Below are 11,937 nucleotides of genomic sequence, written 5' to 3'. Positions count from 1 at the left end.
CATGTTTATTTGATTATATGATGATTGGTGTATTTTATTTTTATCTGTTTGCCGAGCTGTGTTATTAAATCCTATTTATTAGGGGTTGTTGTAGTGTTTAATTTCTATAAAATTGTGTATTATCCATAAAATTATTTTATGATTTTATAATTTTATTAAATATTTATAAAGATTTATAAAATTTAGAAAATAATATTTTGGCAATTATTTCTTTTTAAATGATTTTCTGTGTGAATTAAAGTGGGGTATTTTTATTAATTTCAAAAATGATTCAAAATTTATGAAAATTTATTTTATATGTAATTAATTATTTTAGGATTTTTAAAATTATTTTGGTATTTTTCCAGTGTATGGTTGCCCGTGCATTTGTTCGTAATTTTGTAAATCAGTCCGAGACCGGGCCCTAAAAAGGTGTACGTGTCCTATTTTCTAAAACGTGGCAGTTTTTAACAATTCAGTTTATTTTTGTTTTTACAAATAAACATCAATCCCTCTCCTGTTCTTCAACTCATCTCTCCTCTCTCGCAATCTCTCTCTTTCTCTAATCTCTCTCGCTGTCACTCTCTCAATCTCTTCTCCCTCTTTTCTCTTTTCAGTTTTTATTTCCCCGAACTTTCCCCTCTTGCCCGTTCGTGGCTGATCCGGTTGGGGCGAATTTTTCCGGCCGATCTTGGCCGGATTCTGCTTGGCCTCCAGTTGTGTGCGAGTGTATATATATATGTGTTATACGGTGTGCGTGTGTGTGTTTATGTGTGCTCTGTGTGTGGGTTGTGTATGCGTGTGTGTGGGTCGCGTATGTGTGTGTGAATCGAGTGTGTGCGTGTGTGAGTCGCGTGCGTGGGTGTTCGGTTGTTGTGTTATATTGTATCTAAGTTTTTGAATATAATTTATGCTTCATTAGGTTTATGCATAGAATAATTGATGTTATTGATTTGGTAGTATATGTAATTTAGAGGTTATATGAATATAAGATTTGGCTAATGATGTTGTGAATTATGTTGTCAAAATCGTTTAGAAATACGCCGAGTTCTTGTTAAATTCGTAACTTTTAACTAGTTCATCGCATGATAATTATTTTACACTCTCTGGAAAGATAATGGAATTATCTACAATTTTTATTCTTTGTGTTTTTCCAAATTCGTCCTGCAATTATGATAAAATCTGCCATCTGTGAAATTTGTCCTGTTATTTCAGTTTGATACATCCTGACTTCAAAAATTCATAGTAAATTCATTATTTTAGCTATGACTTTGAACTATACCAATTTGGAAAGCTTAATTCAGGATCTACAATTGTTACTTATAGTTAATTAACCAATTTTATGATTTAAGAGTCTCAAATACTAAGTTACTTGCGAAAACAGGGCAGAATCTGCTTGTGCAGCTGTTTATTTTAAAGTTTCTGAATTCGTTACTTGGTCATTTTTAGCGAGCCTTACCATTTTAGAAAGGTCGCGAAATATCCTACAACTTTTATGTTTTAAACGTTTCTGTTTAAATTCATCTAGGTGTTGGAAAATGTCATTCTTTCGAGGTTGGTTAACTTAAATTTTAGGTTCGGTAGCTATTTTGTATGTTATAACTCGACATATGGTTTTATGCTAATATATGTGATTGCTAGTTATTGTTTAATAGATTAAATATATGAACCTATATTATAAAAGCGTTGGTTAGTATTTTGATATATGCTTTCTAGTTTATTAAATTATAGATTTAAGTTAGCATACTTGATGACATACTTGACTTGTGCACATGTACATTGACTTGTTATTTGTATATGTGATAACAACGATATATTTTATGGAAATACATGTTAGTATATGCCTATTTGAGATTGAGTTCTGTTTCTAATTATTAGAGTGTGATTTGAATATGTGTATAGTTACTAGTCTATTTGATATATGTGCAAGGTGATTTATTTAAGTGTTTACTCGAGTTGAATTGGTGATGCTAAATTATATAACTGTAAGTTCAAATATTATAAATTTATTAAGAATACTTAATTGTTTTGGTGCCGCAAGTCTGGGCGGGTAATTTTCCTTAATTGTTTAGGTGCCGCAAGTCTGGGCGGGTAATTTTCCTTAATTGTTTAGGTGCCGCAAGTCTGGGTGGGTACTTTTCTTACTTGTTTACTTTTATGTTGCTACAAGTTGAGACAGCTTTATTTTGTATGGTTATAAGGTTAAAGTGTGGAATTGAAAAAACAGGTGGATAGTCCTAATTACGAATACTTCATGCCAAAATTTTCTAAAATTCTCCTGTATCTAAATCTATTTGACTTATTTGATTTCAATGATTTGAAAGCATGTTATGATTGTTAGCTGTAACACGTATAGGATATATCCGGGTAAGAACATTGAAATGGCTTGTGGGTTGTATTTGTGGTGTGGTTATTCAGGGTATTGTCCATATTACGAATAGGTCATGCCGAATTTTCCGTAGAAATATTATCATAAGTTACGCGTTCTCGTGTTAAATAATATTCTGAGTTGGTAGAGCTTTAAACTATAATGTGTGCTACTTGTTATGTGCTATATAATGTGCCATGTGTATATATGTATATATATATATCGTGAAAGGGTAGAAATAAGATAGTCGTTTCAGAAGGATACTAAAGTAGTATCTTTTTGCTTTTGATAGGATCGGGCATTAAGGGCGTGAGACCAAGCAAAAGAAAAGAAAAAGGGAAAGCTTCATAGTGGTTCAGTAGTTACTGATGATTCGAGACGAACAGAACTAGACGTTGGGGATCACGACTGAAGTTGGATAAGATTTCGTATCAGACCGCAGTAACCGCATTAGCGACATATCAAAGAATTAAGAATAGGAAATGGTGACGTCTTGAGAAAGCATCATGAGATATTTGTGTTATTGCGAGTGTGTATGATTGCTACGGAGCAAAGGCAAGTATCCCTATCATCACTTATTGTTCAAGTGATATTTATTTTAAATCTTCTAATGCAAGTATTGTTTTCTCTATTCTCAGTTCTGAATAGATAAATGTTTTACATATCGCTGAAATAAATGATTCTGTTTATACAAATACTCTTCTACTATTTTATGTTCAGAATAGCTAAGTGATTTTACTTATCAAATAAATGGATTTATAAATGTTTCATATTTTGAGAAAGATGACGTTGTTTTGGTTTTTCTGCCCAAGTAAATGGGCGAATAAAAGTTTATAAGGGTGTCGAGTATTATGACCCCTTTCAATAAAATGTTTTAAGATTGGATGGTTGCGTAAGAGGTCGTGGCAGCGGTCCAGCGGAGATTTAGATATTATACATGATATAATACCCTTAGGCCGATATGTGCCTTGGGTGACCCATTTGTTTAGTTGGATATGCTTCGGCATACCGGTGTTGCTCTGTGGCTGATCACCGGAGGCAACACACCGTCGTTCGAGGATTCCAATCTAAATTATTATATTGTTTTTGATAATCTTATAAAGAATGTTTTATCAACTGTTATGGTTTTGAATAAAGGTGGAATACAGTTTTGATTCGGTTGCTGATTGGTGTTGATATTTAAGTTGTTAAATATAATATGTGGTATTAATGCAGATGTTTGATGTTGACTTCCATATTTTAGCGCAAGTAGGTTGTGAGCATCAAAGTTCGTATTGATATCTAATTTGATATGACATCAAATTGAATATTAATATCAAGAGTTGAGTTTTGAATAAAGTTTATCATTCAATCCATAATCATTGTTTCTTGTTATTGTTGTTTACGATATTTCTGTAAACACTATTTTACGAGTTTTATTCTCGTCAAGATTCAAAGTATTGCTGAAGCATTTCGCTCGAAAGTATCAAAAAGAGTTTTGAATACAGTGAGAAATAATTATCCGATTTTTTTATAATTTTTCCGTTTCAGCAATTATGATTTTAAAAATATTTTGCTCTAATGCAAATGTCGATTTTATATCAAAACGACCATATATATGCTATAATGAACTTGCTGAGCATTTCTTCCGCTCATACTTGCCTATTTTTAAATTTAACCTCCAGTGAGGATGAACTTGCGTTGTTTAGCCGCGTAATTCGAGGAAGCAAAGAAGAAGCTTTTGAAAGGTAGTTGGTCCAGGGTTTGCGGACTAGTGTAAGTTTTATTGTATAAAGTTGTTTATATTATATTATATTATAGTTGTGTATTTTATAGTTGGGCCTAGTATACTTCTTTTTGAAGTTATACTAGCGGCTTAGTATTGAATTGGTATTTTTTGAAAGAGTTTTAAAAGAAAGTGAAAATTTATTTATGGAATTTGGATTCTTGTTTCTAGAACTGTAACCTTAAAAGATCTTGGATAAGTTTGGGGTCATAGATGCTAAATATTTTCCTCTAGCATTTGTTTATTGATTAAACATGTTAATTTGGATTGAGATTTTATAGTGACGATCAAATCCTCTGACCCCGGATTTGGGGGCATTACAAAATATATATTTTGTAAAAATATTTTTCAAGAAAGTTTATTTATATATTACAGAAATTAAAATAACATACATTTATGTATTTATTTGTAAGTAAATATATAGATAATTATATATTTTTAAGATCAAAATAGATATATATATATAAATAACTGAAAATAAATATAATAACACTTTGTCTAAATATTTATAAATCTCATGGAATAATAAATATTCACTCGATTAATTTTATTTTCCTGGTTAATCTGGGTTATTTAAGTTATCTTAACCCGATCAATAAATTTCTTTATTGATAAATCTGAGTTTCAGATAAACTTAATAACTTGATCGGGAAAATATCCTTTATCGTTGAGACTTCTTTATAATTCTCAACTGTTCTTTATATATAAACCATTATTTCACAGATTCCAACATTCCTAAATCCAAGCGTAGTTTACTGAATCTTTCAGAATTTAATGGTTTTGTGAATATGTCATCGAGATTGATTTCAGTATCAACATGAGCTATTATTTATATCTCCTTTATTGACATGATCACGTAAAAAAAAATGATGTCTCACATCTATATGTTTAGATATAGAATGTAATACGGGATTCTTGCTAAGATCAATAGCACTCGTATTATCACATAAGATTGAGATCACATCAAATTTTATATTATAGTTAGCTAGTGTTTGCTTCATCCACAGTATTTGAGCCACTACAAAAAAACAAGGGTAAATTTGACCGGCCAAATATGACTGCGGCTAAATTTGACCGTCAACGGTCATATTTAAGGTCAACTTTAGTTTATAGTTGGTCAGATTTAATTTTGACTGCAGACGGTCAAATTTAAGGTCAGACATTTATTTGTAACTGGTCAAGATTTAATTTTGACTAACAGCGGTCAAAATTAATTCGGTCAAATTTACTCGGTCATATTTATTTTTTAGATCCCAAAAAAAAGAGAGGGAATAATCCCGCTAAGATAACAAAATTTGATTGGTGCAAATTTGACCGCATTCGGTCATATTTAGGTGCAGTCTTATTTAACTTTTTGGCGCTAAATTTCCCGCCAAAGTTAAACGAAATTATCATAAATAAATTTGACTGACGGCGGCCATATTTATAAATGTGACTGCTAGTGGTCAATTTTAAATTTAACTATTTTTCTATAAATTTGAATCAATATTAAATAAAGTATTAAAATATTAAAAAATATTGGGGTACCGAAATTACATAAACAACATATTAAAAATTATTTTAGTCGTTAGTCAAATATATTTTAGAAGTAGTAATTAAAAGGTGACATTATGTTTCTTCAAAAAAATTACAAAAACAAATAATAGTCACTAGATTTTAAAATTTACAAAATATTTTGTATATTTAGTATGACAAAACATAAAGTACAAATAATAAAAATAAAAGTAAGATACGTGTAAAAATAATATCAATAATAGATTTTATTGTTCAAATGCTTGTATGAAGTACATGATTTAAGAGTTGGATTTAGAGGTTAGAGTGTTAATGTATAGCATTAATAATTTTGTAAAACTTAAAGGATGCTAAGTATGTTAGGTTTAAAGGATATATGCGAAAATCGTCCAATTATAAACACATCATCTTAAAATAATAAGATGTCACATATCGATAAGTATAATGACTTATCGATATATTGAGTTCTCTACATGTGTCTTTGACTTGTCGAGGTCTCCACTTTTCTATATGTAGAATGACTTGTCGATAGGTTTTTGACTTGTCGATATCTCTAGTTCTCTTCATGAAGATTTTCCTTGTCAATATCTCTAGATCTCTACATGAAAAAATGACTTGTCGATATCTCCAGTTCAGTACATAGACTTTTTGACTTGTCGATATATGAGATCTCTACATGCATTTTGACTTATCGATATCTCTTGGGACTTCTCTTTAGGTCATTTTGGACTTCTCGATATCTCTTTATCCGTGACTTGTCGATATTTGACTTGAAACAATTTTCCCAGAACAACATTATTCAAATTCAAGCTGCTACACTTATCTCTAAGGCATGATCATGATTTGATCTTTTTCCAGAGATTATTCCAGTCTAATCTACTTAACATTTTTACAGACTCAAGAAGTACAATTACAGAATACCAATGTAGATTATCATACAACTTATCCTTAGGGTTGTCAATATGATTAAATCTTGTGGACAGCCTGTTGTTGCCCGAGTTGGTTTGATTTGGGCTAGTAGACTTTTACTTACTTTAGACTTTTACTAACTTCAATGTTATCCAAGCTCTACTACTCATGAACATATTACATCTTGAACAATACAAATTTAATGAAAAATACAACAAAAACTATGAACTCTATGTATATAGATATACATGTATATGTTAGATCTCAAAATAAAGAATTTTCAATGACTGTAAGGTTGTATTTTTCAGATGGTATGGTGTATATTTCGTGGATAAATCTTAAAAGAAAGTACACTCAAAAATATTTACAGGCTAAGTTAATGTTCGAACATATTCACAAGATTTAATATCTTGACTCAGTCTCACACCTAATTTGTTATAATTTGAATGTAATATAATCTTAAAGTACGTTAATCAAAGATAAGATAGACTGACCACCAATATAGAAACGTATATCTTCAGTTTAAAATAAATCAAAATACACTAATTATAATTTATCTAAATATGTAGTACACATATATATGATTTATATAAGTGTATCTCGTTTCAACATATAAAAAAAATTAATTATATGTATAATTTTTTTTTATAAAAAAATATATATTAAAAATGTATGAGACATACTTTTCAAATTAAATATTATTTAATAAATGAGGGAATGATCAGTTTATATACTATTCTTAACTTTATCTGACATTCAATTGTTCAAAACTAACTCTATAAATATTTTAGTAATCATGTTTAAAGTGAAATAAATTGTCGCTATTTACAACACGTACATATTATGTGTATGATAAAAAACTTAAGTAATAGGGTGTAGTGGTAAGGTGATGTGTTTGTGAATGTAAAGATTCGGGTCCAATTCCGCCCAACAACCTCTTTTATATAAATTCAAAGTACAGGGGTAAATTAGTCATTTTAATGAGACTTTTTAATCTTATGAATATTATCAGAATTTTCTCTTATTATATATAGAAGAGAAGTGTTACAACTTATAACATACTTGTAAAAATGTTTGATTAGAGTATCAAAATAAATATAATATATTTTTAAGTTGAAATATTACTTTAAATTACAAGAATTTGAAGTAAATTACAAACTGAATAAATAAGATACACGATTATATACGAATCTTTTACATAATGAAATTTAACAAATTAAAAAGAAGTAAAATAGTAATTATATAAATATTAAAAAGTAAAATAGTATATGTATAAGTTTTTTTTAAAAATAATATTAAAAATGTAAATATAGGAATTATAAAAAATATAAATACAGATAAGTAATAAACTTTTTTTCTAAAATATTTATTAGGATTTTATTTACTAAAATAATAAAGTATTTCACTCAAATTGGAGAATAATTGGACTCCAGCGGGTGATTTTTGGGTCAAAACAGCCGCCCAAAATTTCATACAATTTGAAAATTTGGTGTAGAAACACGCTGCTCCATCTCCTTGTCCAATACACATTTTATGAGTACACACTCCATAATTATCTCTCTCACTTTCTCACTTTCTCACTCTCTCACTAATCTCTTTGGTCTCTCTGTCTTATCTCTTAGTGGCCACTATTACCAATCTCTGCTATACAATTAGGGATTTACTTTCATAATTAGGGTTCAATTGAATTGGGGTTTCTTCAATTAGGCCTTGGTTTTTCAATTAGGGCTTGGTTTTTCAATTAGGGATTAACCTTCACTTATGTCTCTCTCTATCTCTCTCTCTGATTTTACCTTTTTCGTTTGGGTTTGCAATTACTGCTTATATTTTTGATTTTGTAATTGCAGATACGGCCCTTATGTTTGTGCCGATTGAAACTTTGTGTGTTAATGGCTAGTAGTAGAGAAATCGATCCTTTGTTGAAGGATTTGACTGAGAAGAATCATAGTTTTTGGCGTCCTAAATCCCATAACACTGGTGACGTCTCTGTACTGTCGTGTCGTTAGTACGGAGCAGACTTGCTACTTGGGAACAATCTTTTGTTCAAGAAACGTTGACTAGGCAGGTGAATCTGTTAATTTGTTTCTTGTTCGTATTTGGTAGATACTATTGGAAATCAAAGAAATTTTGGTGATGTGGAACTTCTATTGGAATTTGTTTTACTGTGTGACATTTGTGATTGAGATTTAATGGTGTTTTTTGTGGTTTTGTAGGAAGCGGAGAAATATGGAAGATGAGATAGATATGTTACATAAGAGCGTGGATGAGAAAAATGTTCAGCTTCAGGCAACAGCCTCTACTGCTGAGAAGGTAAAAAGTAGACGAATTATTACGAGTGTATGAATGGTTATATCAGAGATCTTGATTTCTTATAGAACCGAGTTATGTAATTAGGCCTCTTTAGCTTATATACATTAACATAATCTACTCAAAGTTCTGTTCATCTGAATTTAGTGTGTTGGATATCTGAATTTATTATATGGTATGTCTGATATTAGTTTCTGACTTTTTGGGATATTGGTGTTTTTTTGTGTGAGAAATCATGTCCATTAATGTCACCCTGATATATTTCCCTTTCCATGGTTTCTCTCTCTAAATGTTGCACTATGTCTTTGCCTTAAAGTATGTACTCTGAAGTTACTGTTAATGTTGAAAGAAACTAAAAACTAGCCCCCGGATTACTTGTGGTTTATTCCTGGTAAGAATTCAATTACTATTTCTAGAAAACATAGTGAACTCATTAATTAATTTAGCTTATTAGTTAAAGTAACATTCGGCGCAAGCCTCAGAGTATATCAACCAAATTTTATGTTTTGTGTATCACTCTGAATAAGAGACTCCAGGACTGGTAATATTATTGTAAGTAGTTGAAGCCAGAAAGGTACTTCATTAGGATAACCTGTTGAAGTTGCAGGGGTATGTACCTGCATATGTCTTAATTGTTCAATTTGGAGATGGTCCACCATGCTGTAATTTTCATGATACATCATTAGGTTATTGTGCTTTACCAACCGATGGTCAGTATCATATGGGATATTGATAATCAGGTTAAGTATTTTTATAATAAGCCTTGTATTTTCCTTTTGTCATAAGTTGGGACAAAGGTTGTTGGTGTTTCCAGAAAAACAAATACAACCACACATGAAGTTTTAGGAGTGATGACCAAATGAGACACTCAAATTGTATGTACCTATTGTTGAAGTGTCGTCTTAAAATTTTTATTTCAATTATCACTGCCAAACCTACATGTACATCTAATGATTATAGTTATGTTGGCCAAATTAGAATTTTGTTAGGTACTTATCTCTGGTATCCCTCTTCAACTTACTTGATGTCTCTGGAGCTGTGTTTCATGCGTAAGAAGTGTGTCAGGCAATTGAAATTTTTGTTTCTAGTGGGAAGTAATGGTTCAATTTGGATTTTTGTTTTAGAACGAGTTGTGAATGTATTAAAGGGATTGTATACTTTTATTAGGCTCTTATAGGACTGCTCAGTATGATTATTATAATTTTTCTTGATTTTATGTACAGTGTTTCTTTGAAACCCCAGGGCTTATATTAAAAAGAGGAGGATACCGATCCAAAGACATAAAAGTTTGGGTAGAATGTGCGTGGAGTGAAAATGGTCTTTATGATATTCTAATAGTTATTTTTGATGTTCATAGGCACCTTAACAGGTTAGTATTGGTTTGTTTATTTGCTATATTTTTTATGATTAATCGTATACTTCGATTGCTAACTGATATGTAGGAGAAGAAATTTTATAGAAGCAGGTTAAGTATTTTCACAATAAGCCTTGTAAATATTATAGGAAATCCCAAATGATATTGACCATGGGTTGGTAAAGAAGGAGAAGATGAAATATTATACGATACACAAGACATCTGTTCACTCTCTCATCACCAGTTTAATTAATCCACACTCATGATCTTAATTAAAATCAATATTTAATTCATTAATTTACTATACCTGATATTAATTTAATCTACCAGAGAATTTACGCTTTCACTGCCTGTTTGCTCACTACTTTATTCCTCATGCTTTTGGTGTGACCTTTTAAATTAACTCTATTTGACCCTCATGTTTATGTTTATATATTTTACTTGCATTGTGATGACAAGTTGTATTGTTGTATAAAATATAGAGTTTTTATTGCCGATTATGTTAATTCAATGTTTGTGTAAGGAAATTTGGTTATAATATAATCGAGTACAGAGCCTAATATCGGAGGTCTCGAGTTTAAACCTAATGTTATTGTAAAATAGTATTCTGATTTACGATAATAAATTCTCAAACCTTAAAATGTGTTTTCAAATAAAGGGCGTATTAGAGATATGTATGATCCAATTGAGCCTATCTACTATTACTTTGGGTACGGTAGAGTTGATAGCTTTATGATGTAAAATTGGAGCTTTATTTAGATTATGCTTGGTTCATATTGTTTACATCAATGTTCTATATATGCCTTCTTTGGACTATTCACCCTAATCTAATTTTTAACATTTGATGTCTTTTTTGCAGTCATTCATTGTGTTTTCCAATCCGATCAAATTTGCTTTGCTGTTAACATTTGGCAACTTGATGGCTATTGGAAGGTGTTGGAAGTTGTGCTTCAGTGCTGCTTTTATGTTTTAAGTGTTGGTACATTCTTGTTTAAAGATAATTTGTGTTGTTATTTTTGTAAATTATCTGGTATGACACGTATGTAGAATGATTGTGGTTCCCTTGACATCCAACTATAACCAGAGACATGTAAATATAATGGAATTTTGTATCCTCTTAATCTATGTATGTATATTTTGTATCATCTTATATTTGACTAAAACTAGTTACATTTGGCATTTTGCTTGTTAAATTTGACTTAAATCACTCGATTTTATAATTTGACCAGAAATTGAAAATATAATAATTTACCTACTAATTTTGACCAATGAATGTCATATTTATAAATTTGATCTACAAAAATTAGGGTAATATTTATAAATGTGATTCGAAAATGAATTGGTCAAATTTATAAAATTGAGTGCGAGCCACTCGGTCAAATGTATAATTTTGACATATTTGACCGTAGTTGGTCATGTTTATGTATAAAGAGCGGGAAATTCAATTTTTTTAAAATTTTGAAGTCAGGAGTGAAAAAATATAAATGACTATCGTCGGTCAATTTTTGGCGGTCAAATTTAGTTAGTCAAATTTGAGCGGTCATATTTAGTCGGTCAAATTTAATTAAATTTGACCGATTTCGCTAAATTTGACCAGCCTAAAAAAGACCGACACATTTCGGTCATATTTAGTTAAATATGACCGCCAACAGTCAATTTTAGTTAAATATGACCGAAAATTTTTGGTCAAATTTAGCCGTTTTTCTTGTAGTGAGCATAACACTTTGCAGCTGCTATATACTC

At 30.4% G+C, this 11,937-nt stretch overlaps 1 protein-coding gene across 5 annotated transcripts; it reads left to right on the top strand.

Moving 5' to 3' along the window:
- Positions 1-8,026: 8,026 nt before the first annotated feature.
- On the top strand, positions 8,027-11,339 carry LOC141701999 (GTP-binding protein ERG-like). Of its 5 annotated transcripts, XM_074505715.1 has the most exons (5): positions 8,029-8,296; positions 8,381-8,598; positions 8,751-8,843; positions 10,064-10,209; positions 11,054-11,339. In XM_074505715.1, the coding sequence occupies exons 3-5, from the start codon at positions 8,760-8,762 to the stop codon at positions 11,097-11,099; spliced, it is 276 nt and encodes a 91-aa protein (XP_074361816.1). In that variant the 5' UTR covers positions 8,029-8,296; positions 8,381-8,598; positions 8,751-8,759; the 3' UTR covers positions 11,100-11,339. The 5 variants fall into 5 exon arrangements, 3 of the variants coding, with proteins under 3 accessions (XP_074361815.1, XP_074361816.1, XP_074361814.1); XM_074505714.1 differs by having other exon boundaries at positions 8,027-8,598; positions 8,747-8,843; XM_074505713.1 differs by having other exon boundaries at positions 8,029-8,598.
- The last annotated feature ends 598 nt before the right edge of the window (positions 11,340-11,937 follow it).

Source organism: Apium graveolens, unplaced genomic scaffold (genome assembly GCF_009905375.1).
Source record: "Apium graveolens cultivar Ventura unplaced genomic scaffold, ASM990537v1 ctg451, whole genome shotgun sequence".
Lineage (NCBI taxonomy): Eukaryota > Viridiplantae > Streptophyta > Magnoliopsida > Apiales > Apiaceae > Apium > Apium graveolens.
This window is presented reverse-complemented; position numbering and strand designations above follow the sequence as displayed.